At 46.5% G+C, this 21140-nt stretch overlaps 1 protein-coding gene across 1 annotated transcript in view; it reads right to left on the bottom strand.

The window, feature by feature from the left end:
• polr1a (RNA polymerase I subunit A) overlaps positions 1–21140 on the bottom strand; it is a 154916-nt gene that overhangs the window by 78081 nt on the left and 55695 nt on the right. The window contains 2 exon segments of the mRNA XM_055649274.1: positions 9573–9722; positions 18900–19091. Of these exon segments, the coding sequence (XP_055505249.1) occupies positions 9573–9722; positions 18900–19091 (342 nt within the window).

Here is a 21140-nt window from a genome sequence, read left to right as displayed (position 1 = left end):
CGTCTTAGCAATTCAGTAAACATTGGAATAAAATCATATCCTGCCACATTATTAATAGGAAAACACAAAGTGTTGGAGTAAGTCAAGCAGCATCTCTTGAGAAAAGGGATGGGTGTCTTTTCAGGTCGAAACCCTTCTTCAGACTGAAAGTAGAGGGAAGGGTGTTGGAAATCATATACATTTTAAATTAATAAAAACATCAAACAAGGGTCACAGTTTAAGGATAAGGAGGAAGTCCTTTAGGGCCGAGATGAGGAAAACATTTTTCACACAGAGAGTGGTGAATCTCTGGAATTCTCTATCACAGAAGATAGTGGAGGCCAGTTCATTGGCTATATTTAAGAGGGAGTTAGATGTGGCCCTTGTGGCTAAAGGGATCAGGGGGTATGGAGAGAAGGCAGGTACAGGATACTGAGTTGGATGATCAGCCATGATCATATTGATTGGCAGCGCAGGCTCGGAGGGCCGAATGGCCTACTCCTGCACCTATTTTCTATGTTTCTATGAATGAAGTCGAGTTTGTATATCACTTCAGCATGACTTTTAGAAGTGTCTCAAGGTGCTTCACACTAGATTAATTATTTGTAGTAACTAACAAGGGCACTAAACCAACTAAGACAAATGACTGGCTAATCTTTGATGGGGTTTATTGAACAAGTAATAACCATATAACCATATAAAAATTACAGCACGGAAACAGGCCATCTCGACCCTTCTAGTCCGTGCCGAATACGTATTCTCCCCTAGTCCCATACACCTGCGTTCAGACCATAACCCTCCATACCTTTCCCGTCCATATAACTATCCAATTTATTTTTAAATGATAAAAACGAACCTGCCTCCACCACCTTCACTGGAAGCTCATTCCACACAGCCACCACTCTCTGAGTAAAGAAGTTCCCCCTCATGTTACCCCTAAACTTCTGTCCCTTAATTCTCAAGTCATGTCCCCTTGTTTGAATCTTCCCTACTCTCAGTGGGAAAAGCTTATCCACGTCAACTCTGTCTATCCCTCTCATCATTTTAAAGACCTCTATCAAGTCCCCCCTTAACCTTCTGCACTCCAAAGAATAAAGCCCTAACTTGTTCAACCTTTCTCTGTAACTTAGTTGCTGAAACCCAGGCAACATTCTAGTAAATCTCCTCCGTACTCTCTCTATTTTGTTGACATCCTTCCTATAATTAGGCGACCAAAATTGTACACGTAATGTCAATAGAGTCCCTGAAAATGGCTCACAATATCCGTAATATCTAGACTAGGCAGGTCTGGACTTAAAATCTTATGCAAAAAAAAATCTGGCAGCTCAGAATCAGGGCTCCTGTTTGTGGCGGGAAATGAACTAAACTGGTCTGATACAATATATTCCTTATTGCACAGTGATAATATTCTCACTAACAGCTTCTGATGCTAGGTAACTTGTCTCATCGAACATAAAGTATTGAATCGTGCTCATGTTCAATTGGTTATTAGCAGAATTAGGCCACTTGGCCCATTAAATCTACTCAGCTATTCAATCATGGCTGATCTAGCTTTCCTTCAACCCCATTCTCCTGCCTTCTCCTCGTAACCCCCCATACCCGTACTAATCAAGAATCTGTTAATCCATCGACCTGGCCTCCACAGCATTCTGTGGCAATGAATTCCCCAGATTCACCACCCTCTGACTAAAATAAATTCCTCCTCATCTCCCGTTTAAAGGTACATCCTTTTATTCTGAGGCTATGGCCTCTGGGCCTAGACTCTTCCACTAGTGGAAACATCAAGTGCAATGAACACTCAATGTTGGAATTTAATAAGTGCCCTGCTATAATTTATAATTGGAGAAAAATACTTAATCTTCCCGTGACCTGAATGTGACCTCCCCATAACCAATATCAAAAGGACAACTATAAATAAACTAACTCAAATGGGAGGAAATTTTGCATCGTAATGTTTTCAAGCTGTATTGAAATATCTTGTGGATAACTCAATATGTCAATATGTCTTCCATTATTATTTTTTTATAGTCTTAAAGGTTTAAAATGCTGATTACGGATCTGCTGTGCCACTCAGCTTATTTAAATGGAAATGATTCCTCACTCTTGCACTGATCGGTCAGCCTGGGGCGTACTGACGGATAAGAAGGGCAAAGCTCTTGTCTTACTCTGCTGCTGGGTCTGCCGGCAAAGCTTTATATCATCAGGAAGTTCCAGTATCATATTGTAGAGCTGCAGGGAAATTAGAAAATGCAGAGTCAGGGTACATGGGGAGAAGGCAGAAACGGGGTACTGATTGTAGATGATCAGCCATGATCACATTGAATGGCGGTGCTGGCCTGAAGGGCTGAATGGCCTACTCCTGCACCTATTGTCTATTGCCTCTTGGACCCTGCATCAGATCAGAGCTGGTTTGAATCATAATACAAATTGCCTTAATGTAAATAGTGCTTTTCATAGATTCATAGAAAGGTACAGCACAGGATCGGGCCCTACGGCCCACAATGTTTGTGCCAAACATGATGCCAAGTTAAACTGATCTCATATGATGATCCATAGCCCTCTATTCCCTGCACTGCCATGTGCCTATCTAAAAGCCTCTTAAAGGCTGGTTCTCACGTTGCGAGTTGACACAAGAGGTACCCCGAATGAAAGACTCGTGGTTGTGTACGAGATCGCAAGTGTATGGTCAAGAATTTAACCGAGTTCCCACGGGTATGACAAGTTTGCCATTTACTTGTCATTTCTGCGATGTTCCAAGTTCGTCTCCCGAGTTACTCTTGAGCCAATCCTGATTGAAGGTTTGTTTTAATAAGCAACAGTGTTATGTTTTAATAAGCAACAGTGTTAAAGAAGACCTCTCCATCCTGTGGCTTTGTTTTAAAGATAGAATTCAGCGCGGCCGCATCTATTGATGTGACCTACAAAGGGAAAATGCGCACCATCCAGTGCCAGAGCAGTTATACTTATGATTTGTTTGAAACACACAGGTTTGATATGTTTTAATTGAATTTACTGCCATGTCTACACACTGCGGGGAGACGGGAGATTAAATCTTTGAATGTGGACGGATGTGCACAGCAGATTGTTGTGAGACGGAGCTCAGGGTTCGCCTCCTGAGCTGCTTTGGTGCCCAGGCGTGTTGAGATGGCGAGAAGTTGGGGGGGGGGGCGTCATTAATTTGTCTGGGGTGACATGGCTCTTGGGTTAGGCTGGGATCATTCTCTGCGGGATGATCTTAGTGCAGAAGACAAGTGTAGGAGAGGTGTACTGACTGTGTGGGCAGACACTTCGGAAGTGATTGCCCACCATTCTCAAAAGCCGCTGTGTCTCCCTGTCCCTGGGATAGCAGGGGGCGATCAAACAGCACAATACCCCCCTCCCCCTCCACGCCAACACGAAGGGCAACGATCTCAAGGCTTTAGTCAGGAACAGCAGGCAGGCGACAATCACCCGCCATAACGCGAGAGAGATCATGCACTGTTGTAGGTCTCCTTTGCACGTCGGTGTTTCTGTCTTTCTCCACTCATTGTTGGCCCTATCTGTCACCACCCCCACCTACACCCCTCTGTTTCCCGGCCATGTGTGTGACCCCTTCCCTCCCCTCTCCAGCTCCCCGCCCATTGCATCGGCGCGGGGGCTTTGCACTGTCATCACATCGGCGATGCCACCAGGTCAGTCGCCCCGGGGAAGTCGCTCCCTTCAGTTTCCCAGGAGGTCGGGACGGGACTGGAGTTGGGAGGGAAAGGTGGGTGGTGGGGGAGGGGTGGGTTAGGTGAGCAGGAGAGTGGGGTTGTTTGCAGTTGCAGAGGGAGGGGGCAAGGGCGGTATAATTCCCAGTCTCAGCTCCTGTCCAGGGGGGTGGCCGGAGACGTCAGGACCAACGGGACACCGACCCCCAGGCCCACCAGGCCCACTGCAAGCACGGAGAACCCAGAGGCCAACAGCCAACAGCAACTTCCTCTGGAGTTGGAGCGGGGTTGGGCTGGAGTTGCTGCTGCCTGTGGGTCTCTGGTATCTCCGTGCTTGCAGTGGGCCTGGGGGTCGGTGTCCCGTTGGTCCTGACATCTCCGGCCACCGCCCTGGACTGGAGCTGAGACTGGGAACTGTACTGCCCTTGCCCCCTCCCTCTGCAACTGCAAACAACCCTACTCTCCTGCTCCCCCACCCACCCCCCCCCCCCCCCAACCACCACCACCTTTCCCCGTCCCGACCCCCTGGGAAACTGAAGGGAGCGACTGCCCCGGGGCGACTGGCATCGACCTGTTGGCATCGCCGACGTGAAGACAGTGCAAAGCCCCCACGCCGGTGCAATGGGCGGGGAGCTGGAGAGGGGAGGGAAGGGGTCACACACATGGCCGGGAAGCAGAGGGGTGTAGGTGGGGGTGGTGACAGATAGGGCCAACGATGAGTGGAGAAAAACAGAAACACCGACGTGCAAAGGAGGCCTACAACAGTGCATGATCTCTCGCGCGTTATGGCAAGTGATTGTCGCTGGGAAACTGAAGGGATGCACAATCTGCTGCTGCTTGCCCGCTGAGTTAAAGAGTTCCCACGGTAGACTCACGATACACTAAGGTAAACGCACGGGCCACTACGTTATTACAACAAGTTAAAATGTTTCAATTCTTAACCACAAAAGTAAAATTGACTCGTGGAAAATTTCAAGAGTCACAAGTTGCACGAATACCTGATTTTTTTCCTTTAAAACCGAGATCGAACAAGAGTGGTGACTCTGGAACTCTCTGCCACAGAGGGTAGTTGATACCTTGGCTATATTTAAGAGGGAGTTAGATGTGGCCCTTGTGGCTAAGGGGATCAGCCGGTATACTGAATGATCTCTAATTGAATGGCGGTGCAGGCTCGAGGGCCGAATGGCCTACGTGCACCTACGTTTCTATGTTAGCGCCACGAATCTCTAAGTTGCGTCCACGAGTTCCGTACGTTAATCGTACATTATTACCACGAGTTTTAACTCGAGTTACCTCTTGTGTTAACTCGCAACGTGAGAATCAGCTATAAAACGCAACTATTGTATCTAACCATCCTGACAATGCGTTTCAGGGCCTCTCACCCTTGGTGTAAAAAACTTGTCCCGCACATCTCCATTAAACTTTCGCCGTCTCTCACTTTAGAGCTATGCCTAACCCAGACAAATCTAATGATTGGAGATAAGTAACAACTGTGAGCGTGAATATAAGTACAATGATGGGGTCAAAGATTACCCACATGACACAGCTGGTGTTTATATACAAGAGAAGTTGATGCATCATTGTTAACCGCAAATGAACAGTTCGACAAATGCAGGAGAAGATTTGGTGTGGGGGTAGGAGAACGAATAGAGTAAAATGGTAATACTGTATTGCGGACCGCAGTTATTGCTGGGCATCGGAAATAAAATAGTAAAAAAGGATAAACCCAGAAGATTCAGAAGACGCAGGAAACATGGATGCAGGAAACATGTTCCTGATGTTGGGGGAGTCCAGAACCAGGGGCCACAGTTTAAGAATAAGGAGTAAGCCATTTAGAACGGAGACGAGAAAAACACTTCTGCTTACAGAGAGTTGTGAGTGTGGAATTCTCTCTCAGAGGGCGGTGGAGGCTGGTTCTCTGGATGCTTTCAAGAGAGAGCTAGCTAGATAGGGCTCTTAAAAATAGCGGAGTCAGGGGATATGGGGAGAAGGCAGGAACGGGGGTACTGATTCGGGATGATCAGCCATGATCAAATTGAATGGCAGTGCTGGCTCGAAGGGCTGAATGGCCTATTCCTGCACCTATTGTCTATTGCCCTCTAGTGTTGGACATCTCCAGGCTGGGAAAATAATTCTGACTGGCTACCCTATCTATGCTTTTGAGGTAAAGACATAGAAGGCAGAGGAGAATATAAATTCTTTGTTCTAAATTATTTTTATAAACCTCAATAAGGTCACACTTCAGCCTCCTTCTCTCCAGAGAGCAGAGTCCCACCCAATCCAATCACTCCTTGGAAGCAGAGCCCTCTGGTCCAAGTAATATCCTCGTGAATCTTTTACGTACCCTCTCTAGCTTAATCTCACCTTTCCCATAGTTTGCACCCGAAATTGGGTCTTATCTAATATAGGATTTTTTTAATTCTCTTGTAAAAATAATAAAAGTAACGGGCAGCACAGTGGCGCAGTGGTAGATTTGCTGAACTTCTACCGCTGCACCATCGAGAGCATGCTTACCAACTGTATCACAGTATGGTATGGCAACTGCTCTGTCTCCGACCGGAAAGCACTGCAGAGGGTGGTGAAAATTGCCCAGCGCATCACCGGTTCCTCACTGCCCTCCATTGAGTCTGTCCAAAGCAAGCGTTGTCTGCGAAGGGCGCTCAGCATCGTCAAGGACTGCTCTCACCCCAACCACAGACTGTTCACCCTCCTACCATCCGGGAGGCGCTATAGGTCTCTCCGTTGCAGGACCAGTAGGTCCAGGAACAGCTTCTTCCCTGCGGCTGTTACATTACTCAACACTGTACCTTGGTGACTGCCAATCACCCCCCCCCCCGGACACTCCTTCCACCAGGAAAAAAATATATAAAAATAAAAATAATTGCACTACTATGACTGTATGCACGTAAATATATTTATTTACTAGACTAAGCGGGACCCGTTGGGTCCCAGCATCACACAGGAGGGCTGGTCATCCAACGCAATATTCCACCTCTCCACCAATTCTAATATTGGTGGCCAGTTGGGGGGGGGGGGGGGGGGGGGGCTTTCTGGAACGCTAGTATGGGTGTTGTGGGCTGAAGGGACTGGTTTCCAGAGGGCTAGTATGCAAATTGTGCGCCAAATGGATTCTTGGGCTGGCGTCTCAGTCAATCAAGCCTGTTGTGCTGGCAACTCACTCACTCACGGCTGGTGGGCTGGTAGTTGACTCACGGCTAATCCTTGAAATTCTATTTCAAGCAAGGTATAAGGCCAACAAATTCAAGTGCAGTTTCTTACAACTTCTAGCAGGGTGCAAGGCCACCAAATTCAAGTGAGTTTCATACCATTTGTAGTAGGGTGCAAAGCCACTAAAGACAGCCAGTCGTGACCTCTCCCTCCTCCATCTTGCAGGGACTGAGCCACACCCACATTTCCGGATTTTATAACCCCCCACCCCCCCCCATCGGAAAAGGTGTGGCTTTCATGGAGTGATTGACAGGAGAGAGATTCTCAACATTTTTTTTTAAACTAATAACACTTTTATTTTTCATTGATGGGAAGAATTCTCTGCACCTGCTCAGCGGAGGGGGGCTGAGTAAGATGGCCAAAAATCACAGCCGTTAAGTGGTAGCGTTTTATCTAAAATCCATATACAGTGCAAACAGGAAGTGCATTTACAGTAGTGCCTTTTAACTTCAAGCCAAAGCACCTAAGCCACCATTTGCAGTAAGTACAGGTGCACAACCTTTTATCCGGTGTTCCAGAAACCGAAAAGCTCCGAAAACCGGCCATTTTTTCCAGATGTCGTCTGCGCACCAAAGCTCGCGTTTGGCACCAAACTTGACCCAAAACGACCCACAGTCAACCCAGGTCTGTACTACTGTAGCGGCTGCCTCCTCCCTGGAGACCGGGAGACGCTTAAACATCTGTAAATCATTGCGTAAATGTTAGTCAGTTAGTTTGGAGGGCTTTTATGTGAAGGGGGGGTGAAGGGGTAAACTTTAATTCTTAGTCCCCTACCTGGTCGGAGAGGCGGGGAGCGGTCAATGCCTTACCGGGTCGCCGTGCAGTAAGCTCCGCAGCGCTGTGGCCGGTGGGGCCGCGGGCGGCGCCAGTTGTAGCTCCGACCCCGGCAACTCTACCCCTGGCTGCGAGGCGCTCCAAATCCAGCGCGGCCACGCGGCCGGACGTCCCAGCTCCGCGAATGTCGGGAGTCGGCGGCGTCGCAGCGCTGGGATACAGCGCGGGCAATGCCTTACCGGGTCGCCGTGCGGCAAGCTCCGGAGCGCTGTGGCCGCCGACACACAACATCGCGGAGCGTCGCTGGATTTGGAGCCGCGCAGCCAGGGGTAGAGTTGCCGGGGTCGGAGCTCCAACCGGCGCCGCCCGCTGCCGGACGGAGCCCCCAGCTCCGCGAGGTTGGGAGTCGCCGACCAGGTAGGTAGGGGACTAAGAATTAAAGTTTCCCCCTTCACCCCGACTCCACCACCACCACATAAAATCCCTCCAAACTAACTGACTAACATTTATGCAAGATTCTCCCGGTCACCGGGGAGGAGGCAGCAGCTCCAGACTTTTCAAGCCGCCCGCGCTACCTACCTAATCTACGCTAAAAATCTTCCATTCTGAAATCCGAAAATGTCCGAAATCCGACAAGTGTCTGGTCCCAAGGCTTTCGGATAAAAGGTTGTGCACCTGTAGTGCATTTCAACTTCATGCCACCATTTGCAGTAAGTGGTGTCTTTCAACTTCAAGCCACACCCAAGCCTCCATTTGCAGAAAGTAGTGCCTTTCAACTTCAAGTCAAAGCTCCCAAGCCACCATTTGCAGTAAGTAGTGCCTTTCAACTTCATGCCACCATTTGCAGTAAGTAGTGCCTTTCAACTTCAAGCCATAATTTGCAGTAAGTAGTGTCTTTCAACTTCAAGCCAATGCACCCACGCCCCCCATTTGCAGTAAGTAGTGCCTTTCAACTTCAACCCACACCCAAGCCACCATTTGCAGTAATAGTGCCTTTCAACTTCAAGCCAAAGCTCCCAAGCCACCATTTGCAGTAAGTAGAGCCTTTCAACTTCATGCCACCATTTGCAGTAAGAAGTGCCTTTCAATTTCAAGACACATCCAAGCCAAGCCCAACCGGGGGGGGGGGAGATCGCTTTCTGGAGCGCTAGTATGAAGCTTTAGAACCAATAGACACTTTTTGTGCAAGCTTTAGAACCAATAGACACATTCTGCAAGCATTTTAGAACCACTAAGGGCACTTACATTTGAGTAGACATGTGTTCAGTGTTATTCACAGCTCAGAGAAACATGACCCTCTGCCTTCCTCCATCTTCAAGAGACTGTGTGGCACACCACTTCCTGGTTTTATAGTCCCTCCCCCCTGCCACCAGCGGGGGCAGCAGAGAGAATGGGGAATTTTGTATAAACATTAATATCTCTGTCATTTTTAATCGATGGGAAAGATCCTCGGCACACATGCGGCGGAGGGGGGCTCTGAGCGAGGTGGCCAAAAATGACGGCTGTAGGTGGCGGCGTTCTCTCGGAAATCGCAGCACAGATCGCCAAAACCGGTCAAGAACAGACTTTTAGTAATATAGATTGCTCATATTCTATGTCGCTCTTCTAGGGAGATGCTAACTGCATTTCGTTGTCTCTGTACTGGACAATGACAATAAAGTTTGAATCTGAATCTGATCATGTGTAAGATTGAGCAGCGTGATCGCTGGTCAGCGCGGACTTGCTGGGCCCAAGGGCATGTTTCCACACTGTATGTCTAAAGTCTAAATGTAACTGTGCACAAGAGACCAGGTATGGCATCACCAATTGGAGCAATTGATATACTCCAGCCAAAGAAGATGTGACAAATTATGGATAAACTTTAAAATGGTTCAAAGATTGCGAAATTTGATGGAAACGTACCTTGGACTCGGACATCAATTCTGAATCAAAGTCCATCGTCAATCGCCGAGCTTCTTTAACCCAAGCCTTCCCATTGATTTTAGATGTTCCTATCAAGTTCAGTGGTGTTTGATCCTCAGGGATTACGTTAATCAGCAATGTCGAAACTACCTGAAAAGACCACAGAATTTTCAGGCGCAGGATGAGAGAAATAGAAATAAACCAATGACATATTGTTTGTTACACGGTGTGACAATTACAACTCAACCAATATATTCAGAGCAAAAAGGACTATCAGGACCACTCACGCCATTTCTTACCAGAACAGTTTCTGCCACAACTGGAGTGCAGTCCTGAACTATCTACCGCATTGGTGAGCCTCCGACTATCTTTGATCGGACTTTACTGGCTTTACCTTGAACTAAACATTTTTCCCTTATCATGTACACTGTAAATGGCTTGATTGTAATCAGGCATTGTCTTTCTGCTGACTGGGCAGCACGCAACAAAAGCTTTTCACCGTCCCTCGGTACACGTGACAATAAACTAAACTGAACTGAACCCATTGGCCTATTTTAATTTAAGCAGTGTTACAATGCACATATATTTTTTCCAATTCCAATTTTCTATCTTTTAATGTAACTAATTTACCCAATTAATACTACAAAGAATAGCAGGCATCTTGACAAAGCAACTATCGGTCATGTAAAAACAAACATTTGCACAGCCAACATAATCAAGGACCACTCATCCCCTTCTTCTCCTCTCTTCCATTTGGAAGAAGGTACAAAACCTTCAAAAAACACCTTTGACCAGATACAATAGCTTATTTTATCATACTTTTGAAGGGAGCGCTCATATGCTAAGGATGTAGTCCCGATCTTCCAACCTACATAATCATGACCCTTGCACTTTTAAAAAAAAGAATCTGCACTTTCTCTGTAGGTCAAAACACTATATTCTGCACTTTGCTTAGGTTCTCTTTGCACTATCTGTTGTACTTGTATGTGGTTTGATTGTACTCGTGTATGGTGTGACCTGCATGGATGGCGCATAAAATTCTTTTTTTTTAGTTTCATATTGGAATCACTCTCAATAGCACACTCTTGGTTGAATTGACATAGCCTGAATTTGTTTGTGCATCCTTGGCCTCTTTATCACCCCTACACATCAAACGTATAGTCAGAATTGTACAGCAAAGAAACAAAGCCTAGTCGGCTTTTTAACCCGCATTATGTCCACGTCATACGACACCTTGCCTAGAACACAAAGCACAGAAGGATATCGACCTAACGTGGGAAAAAGAGATGACCCTTAAAAGGTAATGATTATATCTGATTGTCAACAATTTTTTTTTAATTCACAGCAGCTTAAAATGCTACCAAATATTTTCAAGCAGTGTCAAAAGTGTTTAAATATCATATGCATCAGAATTGGAACAATTAATTTCTTAGTTGCTGCTACTTAACAGGCACATTAACACCACATGCAATAAACAAACCACGATCAGTTAACTGAGGTAACCAGAATATAATAGTGTAAACTGAAGTATTTAGTGCAACTTCATTCAAAGTAGTTTGGAGCTGAGGTAGGGAGGTGGTTGGTGAACAAAACTAACTCATAGTAAGAGCAGTAACATGTGGATACCAGGAACTGCAGACGTTGGTTTACAAAAAAAGTCAGTGCCAGAATAACTCAACGGGTCAGGCAGCGACCTACCCATATTCTCCAGAGATACTGCTTGACCCATGGAGTTACTCTAGCACTCTGTATCATTTTAAAATAAGAGCACCTCCTTTACTATAGAAACCAATTTGAATCTTTCCATGCAGCTAGATTAATGCTCTACACATAAATAATTTTAGTTTATTATTGTCAACTATACTGAGATTAAGTGAGGCTTTGATTTGCTTGCTATCCAGTCAAAAAGACAATACATGATACAATCAAGCCGTCCACAGTATACAGATAAAGGATACAACATTTAGTGAACAATATAACATTACATAGAAACATAGAAACATAAAAATTAGGTGCAGGAGTAGGCCATTCGGCCCTTCGAGCCTGCACCGCCATTCAATATGATCATGGCTGATCATCCAACTCAGTATCCCGTACCTGCCTTCTCTCCATACCCCCCGATCCCCTTAGCCACAAGGGCCACATCTAACTCCCTCTTAAATATAGCCAATGAACTGGCCTCAACTACCCTCTGTGGCAGAGAGTTCCAGAGATTCACCACTCTCTGTGTGAAAAAAAGTTCTTCTCATCTCGGTTTTAAAGGATTTCCCCCTTATCCTTAAGCAGTGACCCCTTGTCCTGGACTTCCCCAACATCGGAAACAATCTTCCTGCATCTAGCCTGTCCAACCCCTTAAGAATTTTGTAAGTTTCTATAAGATCCCCTCTCAATCTCCTAAATTCGAGAGAGTATAAACCAAGTCTATCCAGTCTTTCGTCATAAGACAGTCCTGACATCCCAGGAATCAGTCTGGTGAACCGTCTCTGCACTCCCTCTATGGCAATAATGTCCTTCCTCAGATTTGGAGACCAAAACTGTACGCAATACTCCAGGTGTGGTCTCACCAAGACCCTGTACAACTGCAGTAGAACCTCCCTGCTCATATACTCAAATCCTTTTGCAATGAAAGCTAACATACCATTCGCTTTCTTTACTGCCTGCTGCACCTGCATGCCTACCTTCAATGACTGGTGTACCATGACACCCAGGTCTCGCTGCATCTCCCCCTTTCCCAATCGGCCACCATTTAGATAATAGTCTGCTTTCCCATTTTTGCCACCAAAATGGATAACCTCACATTTATCCACATTATACTGCATCTGCCAAACATTTGCCCACTCACCCAGCCTATCCAAGTCACCTTGCAGTCTCCTAGCATCCTCCTCACAGCTAACACTGCCCCCCAGCTTAGTGTCATCCGCAAACTTGGAGATATTGCCTTCAATTCCCTCATCCAGATCATTAATATATATTGTAAATAGCTGGGGTCCCAGCACTGAGCCTTGCGGTACCCCACTAGTCACTGCCTGCCATTGTGAAAAGGACCCGTTTACTCCTACTCTTTGCTTCCTGTTTGCCAGCCAGTTCTCTATCCACATCAATACTGAACCCCCAATGCCGTGTGCTTTAAGTTTGTATACTAATCTCTTATGTGGGACCTTGTCGAAAGCCTTCTGGAAGTCCAGATACACCACATCCACTGGTTCTCCCCTATCCACGCTACTAGTTACATCCTCGAAAAATTCTATAAGATTCGTCAGACATGATTTACCTTTCATAAATCCATGCTGACTTTGTCCAATGATTTCGCCACTTTCCAAATGTGCTGCTATCCCATCTTTAATAACTGACTCTAGCAGTTTCCCCACTACCGATGTTAGACTAACTGGTCTGTAATTCCCCATTTTCTCTCTCCCTCCCTTCTTAAAAAGTGGGGTTACGTTTGCTACCCGCCAATCTTCAGGAACTACTCCAGAATCTAAAGAGTTTTGAAAGATTATTACTAATGCATCCACTATTTCTGGAGCTACTTCCTTAAGTACTCTGGGATGCAGCCTATCTGGCCCTGGGGATTTATCGGCCTTTAATCCATTCAATTTACCCAACACCACGTCCCAGCTAACCTGGATTTCACTCAATTCCTCCAACTCCTTTGACCCGCGGTCCCCTGCTATTTCCGGCAAATTATTTATGTCTTCCTTAGTGAAGACGGAACCAAAGTAGTTATTCAATTGGTCCCCATATCCTTGTTCCCCATGATCAACTCACCTGTTTCTGACTGCAAGGGGCCTACATTTGTTTTAACTAATCTCTTTCTTTTCACATATCTATAAAAACTTTTGCAGTCAGTTTTTATGTTCCCTGCCAGTTTTCTTTCATAATCTATTTTCCCTTTCCTAATTAAGCCCTTTGTCCTCCTCTGCTGGTCTTTGAATTTCTCCCAGTCCTCCGGTATTCTGGTTTTTCTGGCTAATTTGTACGCATCATCCTTCGCTTTGATACTATCCCTGATTTCCCTTGTTATCCATGGATGTACTACCTTCCCTGATTTATTCTTTTGCCAAACTGGTATGAACAATTTTTGTAGTTCATCCATGCAGTCTTTAAATGTCTTCCATTGCATATCCACCGTCAACCATTTTAGAATTAATTGCCAGTCAATCTTGGCCAATTCACGTCTCATACCCTCAAAGTTACCTTTCTTTAAGTTCAGAACCATTGTTTCTGAATTAACAATGTCACTCTCCATCCTAATGAAGAACTCAACCATATTATGGTCACTCTTGCTCAAGGGGGCACGTACAACAAGATTGCTAACTAACCCTTCCTCATTACTCAATACCCAGTCTAAAATAGCCTGCTCTCTCGTTGGTTCCTCTACATGCTGATTTAGATAACTATCCCGCTTAGATTCCAAGAAATCCTCTTCCTCAGCAACCCAATCTATATGTAGATTGAAGTCACCCATTATAACTGTTTTGCCTTTGTCGCACGCATTTCTAATTTCCTGTTTGATACCATCTCCAACTTCACTACTACTGTTTTACAACCTGATAAAGTCCAACTTCAAACCTAATAAACATGATAAAGTTGAATTAAAGTAATTCAAATATAAACAATGCCAGTACGAAAAGTAACCAAGAGGATTCTCCCATTGGTCCTCCCAACTTTATCAAGTACCAGTGCAAATAACACAAGGTCAAAAAGACAATATTTGGCATAAATTTAGAAGAAAACAGTCCGGAACATACAGTCTGTCCAAAAATATACAACATGTTCTAGCTCCCATCTAACTCCTGGCCAACTTCTTCCCTCTGTAATTATATTGCCACTCATTAACAGGCAAATATTTTTGGAAAGTGTGGCTGAGGGGAACTGTTAGAATCAAACGTAATGCTTAATATTGTTAAGCAAGATTTAAACAAGAGATTATAAGGAAGGAACTCATAGAGAAGAAATAAATAAACTGCTATCCAATAAAATGATGAAATAGACCAATGGTTAAACCGCCTTTTTGCGCAGAGCTGAATAAATGTTGCGTTGAAGGAGTGCTTTTCGAACAGTCCCTAATGCACAATCAGTCAATGATATCCTCCAATGGAAAAAGGGTCCTGACCTAGAATGTCACCTATCCATTGTCACCAGATATGCTGCCTGACCCGCTGAGTTACTCCAGCATTCGATGTTCATCTTTGGCATAATCCAACATATGCAGTTCCTTGTTATTACCCAAATTGATTTCTCTTTTTACTCCACTAAACACCAAATCAGGTAATAATTATAATAACATGAATAATAATAAAAGAGATAAATTAAACATCCTTTTAATGGATTTTGTCAGAACAGTCAGACAGCAAAGTGGCATAGCGGCAGAGTTGCTGCCTTACAGCGCCAGAGACCAGGGTTCGATCCCGGCCACGGGTGCTGTCTGTATGAAGTTTGTACATAACCCCTGTGACCATGTTGGTTTTCTCCGGGTGTTCAGGTTTCACTCCACATCCCAAAGACATATGTTAATTCATAGCGAGAGGATTTGAGTATAGGAGCAAGGAGGTCATACGAGGGCCCTGGTGAGACCATACCTGGAGTATTGTGTGCAGTTTTGGTCTCCTAATTTGAGGAAGGACGTTCTTGCTATTGAGGGAGTGCAGCGTAACTCCTGGGATGGCGGGACTGACATATGATCAAAGAATGGATCGCAGGTTATAGACTACTGACCGACATCCACTATAAACCCACTGACTCCCATTGCTATCTGGACTATACTTCTTCCCACCCTGCTTCCTGTAAGGACTCCATTCCCTACTCCCAATTCCTCCATCTATGCCGCATCTGCACCCAGGATGAGGTGTTCCACGCCAGGGCATAGGAAGTCCTCATTCTTCAGGGAACTGGGGTTCCCCTCTTCTACCAAAGATGAGGCTCTCACCAGGGTCTCTTCTATACCCCGTGACTCTGCTCTTACTCCCCATACCCCCACTCATAACAAGTGCAGAGTCCCCCTTGTCCTCACCTTCCACCCTACCAGCCGTCACATACAACAAATAATCTTCTGACATTTTCGCCACCTCCAACGTGATCCGATCACTCGCCACATCTTCCCATCTCCTCCCCTGTCTGCTTTCCGCAACTCCCTGGTCAATTCGTCCCTTCCCACCCGAACCACCTCCTCTCCGGGCACTTTCCCTTGCAACCACAAGAAATGCTACACTTAATAATAATAATAATAAATTTTATTTATGGGCGCCTTTCAAGAGTCTCAAGGACACCTTACAAAAAGTTAGCAGGTAGAGGAAAAACATGTATGGGGAATGAAATAAATAGTAGAGACATGACTAGTACACAAAGTAAATTGAATTCAATACAAAACACAATATGAGGCAATTAATGCACATATGAAAAGGGAGGGGGACGTGGGGCTAAGGATAGGCAGAGGTGAAGAGATGGGTCTTGAGGCGGGACTGGATGATGGTGAGGGAAACGGAATTGCGGATCAGTTGGGGGAGGGAGTTCCAGAGCCTGGGAGCTGCCCTGGAGAAGGCTCTGTCCCCAAAACTGCGGAGGTTGGACTTGTGGATGGAGAGGAGACCGGCTGATGTGGATCTGAGGGACCGTGAGGGTTGGAAGGGGAGTGAGATATGGGGGGGGGGGCAGATGGTGGAGGGCTTTGTAGGTGAGGATCAGGATTTTGTAGTTGATCCGGTGGGAGATGGGAAGCCAGTGAAGTTGTTTGAGGACTGGAGTGATGTGATGCCAGGATTTGGTGTGGGTGATGAGTTGGGCGGCTGCGTTCTGGACCAGTTGGAGTCGGTTGATGTAGGTGGAGCTGATGCCAAGGAGACGTGAGTTGCAGTAGTCCAGTCGGGAGGAGATGAAGGCATGGATGAGTCTTTCAGCAGCGGGAGGTATGAGAGAGGGTCTGAGTTTGGCGATGTTGCGGAGATGGAAGAAGGAGGCTTTAATGACATGGCGGATGTGAGGCTCAAGAGAGAGGGTGGAATCAAAGATCACTCCAAGGTTGCGGGCCAGGTGAGATGGGGAGACAGTGGTGCCGTCGATGGTGAGAGTGGGGTTATTGATTTTGCTGAGTGGCTTTGGAGCCTATGAGGAGGAATTCTGTCTTATCGCTGTTGAGTTTGAGGAAATTATGTTGCATCCAGGTTTTTTAGCTGACAAACAGGAGTTGATATGGGTGAGGAGGGGGGTTGTGGGGGGATTTGGTGCCGAGGTAGATCTGGGTGTCGACAGTGGAAGTCCAGGTTGAAGTGGCGGAGTATCTGACCAAGGGGGAGGATGTAGATGATGAAGAGGAGGGGGCCGAGTACGGTGCCTTGGGGAACGCCTTGAGTGACTGTGGCTGTAGCAGAGGTGTGATTGTGGAGAGAGATGAAGTGGGATTCTGTTGGAAAGGTAGGAACGGAGCCAGCTGAGTGCAGAGCCTTCAATGCCGAGGTCTTTGAGTCTGGTGAGCAGGATGTTATGGTTCACTGTATCGAAGGCTGCGCTCAGGTCGCTTTACCTCCCCCCTTGACTCCATCCAAGGACCCAAGAAGTCTTTCCAGGTGCAGCAGAGGTTCACCTGCACCTCCTCCAACCTCATCTATTGCATCCGCTGCTCTAGATGTCAGCTGCTCTACATCGGTGAGACCAAGCGTAGGCTTGGCGATCGCTTCACCGAACACCTCAGCTCAGTTCGCAATAACCAACCTGATCTCCCGGTGGCTCAGCACTTCAACTCCCACTCCCGTTCCGAATCCGACCTTTCTGTCCTGGGCTCCTCCATGGCCAGAGTGAGGACCACCGTAAATTGGAGGAGCAGCACCACATATTTCGCTTGGGCAGTTTGCACCCCAGCGGTATGAACATTGACTTCTCTAATTTCAGGTAGTCCTTACTTTCTCCTCTCCCTCAGCCCTGTGGCTCCACCTCTTCCTTTCTTCCTTGCACCCCCAACCCCCACCCTCACATCAGTCTGAAGAAGGGTCTCGACCCGAAACATTGACTATTTCCTTTGCTCAATAGATGCTGCCTCACCCGTTTAGTTTCTACAGCATTTTTGTCTACCATCGATTTTTCAGCATCTGCAGTTCCTTCTTAAACAAAAAAGAATGGATCGACTGGGCTTACATTCACTGGAATTTAGAAGGATGAGAGGCGATCTTATAGAAACACATCGAATTCCTAAGGGATTGGAGAGGATCGATGCAGGGGAAATGTTCCTGATGTTGTGGGGAGTCCAGAACCAGGGGTCGTAGTTTAAGAATAAAGGGTAGTCTATTTGGGACTGAGATGAGGAAAAACTTTTTCTCCCAGAGAGAGTTGTGAATCTGTGTAATCTGCGGCCGTACGAAGGCCCCTTCCGGGTCTTGGAACAGGGCTCGTCGACGTTCGTCCTGGACATGGGGGGTCGGCGGGAGACTGTTTCAGTTGCGCGGTTGAAGCCAGCATATATCGATATCGATCGGCCGGCGCTGGTAGCGCTGCCCCGTAAGCGAGGGCGGCCTCAGTCTAGGATACCTCCTCCTTTGGTTACTTCGTACCCCGCACTTGTTGACCAGGCGCCTGTTCCGGGTCCGAGCGTTGTGTGCACCCGGGCTGGCCGCCGTGTACGCCCTCCTGTCCGTTTCGTACCTCGGGTACTTGGGGGGGGGGGGGGGGGGGGGGGGGGGTGGGGGTCCCTCCCTGGGGGTAGGCCACTCCTTGGATCATCCCCCTCGCCGATTGAGGGACAGGGGGGTTGGTCTGCCACGGGGTTTTCCTGACTACTCCCGAGGGGTAGAGATAAGGGTGTCGTGGTGTGTACTCGGGCTGTTGGAATTAAAAAGCTTCTTTTGAATCCGCCTGGCGTCCGGTCTTTTCCTGACCTTGACCAGGCCACTACACTGCCACAGAAGGCAATAGAGGCCAGTTCACTGGATGTATTCAAGAGAGAGTTAGATTTAGCTCTTAGGGTTAACAAAATCAAGGGATATGGGGAAAAAGCAGGAACGGGGTACTGGTTTTCAATGATCAGCCGTGATCATATTGAATGGCGCTGCTGGCCTACTTCTGCACCTATTTTCTATGTTTATATATTAATTGGCTTCTGTAAATTGTTGCTAATGTGTATGATGAAACTAATGTATGGGTAATTGATTGTTGGCGTTGACGAGGTGGGCTGAAGGGCCTGTTTCCATGCTGTGTTGCAAAACTAAATAAAGCTTGAGTACTGGGAATAGGGGCAGAAGTTATAACCAAAATATTGTCTACTTTTATCAAACTAGTTAATTTTTTCTTATCTACTGTTTTGAATTGATGATTGATGCCATTGATGAATGATAGAATTACCTGTTTTCCAGTCCATAGTGGATAAGGTTTGATCACTGCCGGCTGAAGGATTTTCACACGTCCCTTTTTGTCTGTAAGACCCCGATAGACAAGTTCCATGTACTGTTCCCTTGTGAAAAATCGACCACGGATCGTCATGCTTGCACCAGAAACCATATGATCCTGAATCAAACCTGCCAAAGGTTTGCCGTCCTAGTGGAAAATAATCAAAGAGCGTTTCATACTTTAAAATTGCTGCGATTACCACAGGGAGGTCATAGCACAAATTAGGTTCTCTAGCACAGTGGCACAACGGAAGAGTCGCTGCCTTACAGCGCCAGAGACCCGGGTTCGATCCTGACTACAGGAGCTCTCTGAGTGAGTTTGCACGTTCTCTCTGTGACCATATAGGTTTTCTCCGGGGGCTTCTGTTTCCTCCCATACTCCAAAGACGTGCAGGTTTGTAGGTTAATTGGCTTCGGTAAGTTGTAAAAAAATGTTCCTAGTGTGTCTAGGTTAGTGTATGAGGTGATCGCTGGTGGATGCAGACTCAGTGGGCCAAAGGGCATGTTTCTGCGCTGTATCTCCGAAGTCTAAAGTACAGGACACTAATCCTCTTAATCCACAGTGCAGTGAAAAGCAAAGCACTCCTACTAAAGTCAATGCCCCAGAGGGAGGAGGGTAAAAAGTAACACTTTGGAAAACGCTCAGCATGAATAAAATGCTCTGTTGGTGCCGCAAAACCACCAGCATGTAATCACAATAGTGAAATGTTCACAGAAGCTGATGATGGTGAGAAGATATTGGACCCAGAACATTGGCATTAATTCAGTATTCAGTATTTACATTCATGTCATTTTAACTGAGTACTTACATACCCAGATGAAACGAAAAAATTGTTTCTCAATCAGTTCCCGTCAGTGCAGTTAATAAAAACAGAATAAATACATATAGCTTTAAAAATTAAAATTACCATATCTAAAATAGGCCTAAAAATGGAAATAAAAACAGACATTCAGACCGAACAGTGGCTTTGCTTTGGCAGGTGCCGAGCTGTCATGGTATGGGCGAGGTAAGATGTGTTGGTGTATGATATATGGGGAGGGGGACACAGTCCGTTAACCAGTCTTATTGCCTGTGGGAAGAAGCTGTGGAGCATCCTGCTGGTTTTGCAGCCGATGCTCTGTACCTCTTCCCAGATGGCAGAATGGAGAAGATGTGGTGTGATGGATGATAGGGGTCCTTAATAATGATGGCTCTGCTGATGCTCCTCTTCTTATAGATCTCCAACAGGAAAGGGAGTGGGGCACCAATGATCTCCAACAGGAAAGGGAGTGGGGCACCACTATCCTGTTAAGTTGTTTTTGCTCATAAGCCTTGCAGTTCCCAAACCAGGAAGTGATGCCGTAGGTCAATATACTCTCGATGGTGCCCTGTAGAAGGTCCTTAGATGAACAGTAGGGAGACCTGCTTTTCTTAGTCTCCGGAGAGGGTGGAGCCGCTGCTGAGCTCTTTTGATCACTGCTGTGGTGTTGGTCGTTGAGGTCAGGTCATCCGCCAGGTGAAGTCCCAAGAACTTCACACTGCTGACCCTCTCCACAGCAGCACCATCAATATGCAGCTGAGTGTGTTGTTGTTTTCCAGCCCTTCTGAAATCGATCACCATTTCCTTTGTCTTTTCCACATTGAGGGTGAGATTATGAGATCTGCACCACTCCGTAAAGAGTAGGAGTAAACGGGTCCTTTTCACAATGGCAGGCAGTGACTAGTGGGGTACCCCAAGGCTCAGTACTGGGACCCCAGCTATTTACAATATATATTAATGATCTGGATGAGGGAATTGAAGGCAATATCTCCAAGTTTGCGGATGACACTAAGCTGGGGGGCAGTGTTAGCTGTGAGGAGGATGCTAGGAGACTGCAGGGTGACTTGGATAGGCTGGGTGAGTGGGCAAATGTTTGGCAGATGCAGTATAATGTGGATAAATGTGAGGTTATCCATTTTGGTGGCAAAAAACAGGAAAGCAGACTATTATCTAAATGGTGGCCGATTGGGAAAGGGGGAGATGCAGCGAGACCTGGGTGTCATGGTACACCAGTCATTGAAGGTAGGCATGCAGGTGCAGCAGGCAGTAAAGAAAGCGAATGGTATGTTAGCTTTCATTGCAAAAGGATTTGAGTATAGGAGCAGAGAGGTTCTACTGCAGTTGTACAGGGTCTTGGTGAGACCACACCTGGAGTATTGCGTACAGTTTTGGTCTCC

The sequence above is a fragment of the Leucoraja erinacea genome, chromosome 1 (assembly GCF_028641065.1).
Source record: "Leucoraja erinacea ecotype New England chromosome 1, Leri_hhj_1, whole genome shotgun sequence".
NCBI lineage: Eukaryota > Metazoa > Chordata > Chondrichthyes > Rajiformes > Rajidae > Leucoraja > Leucoraja erinaceus.
Note: the sequence above shows the minus strand (reverse complement) of the source record. Positions and strands in the feature narration are given on the sequence as shown.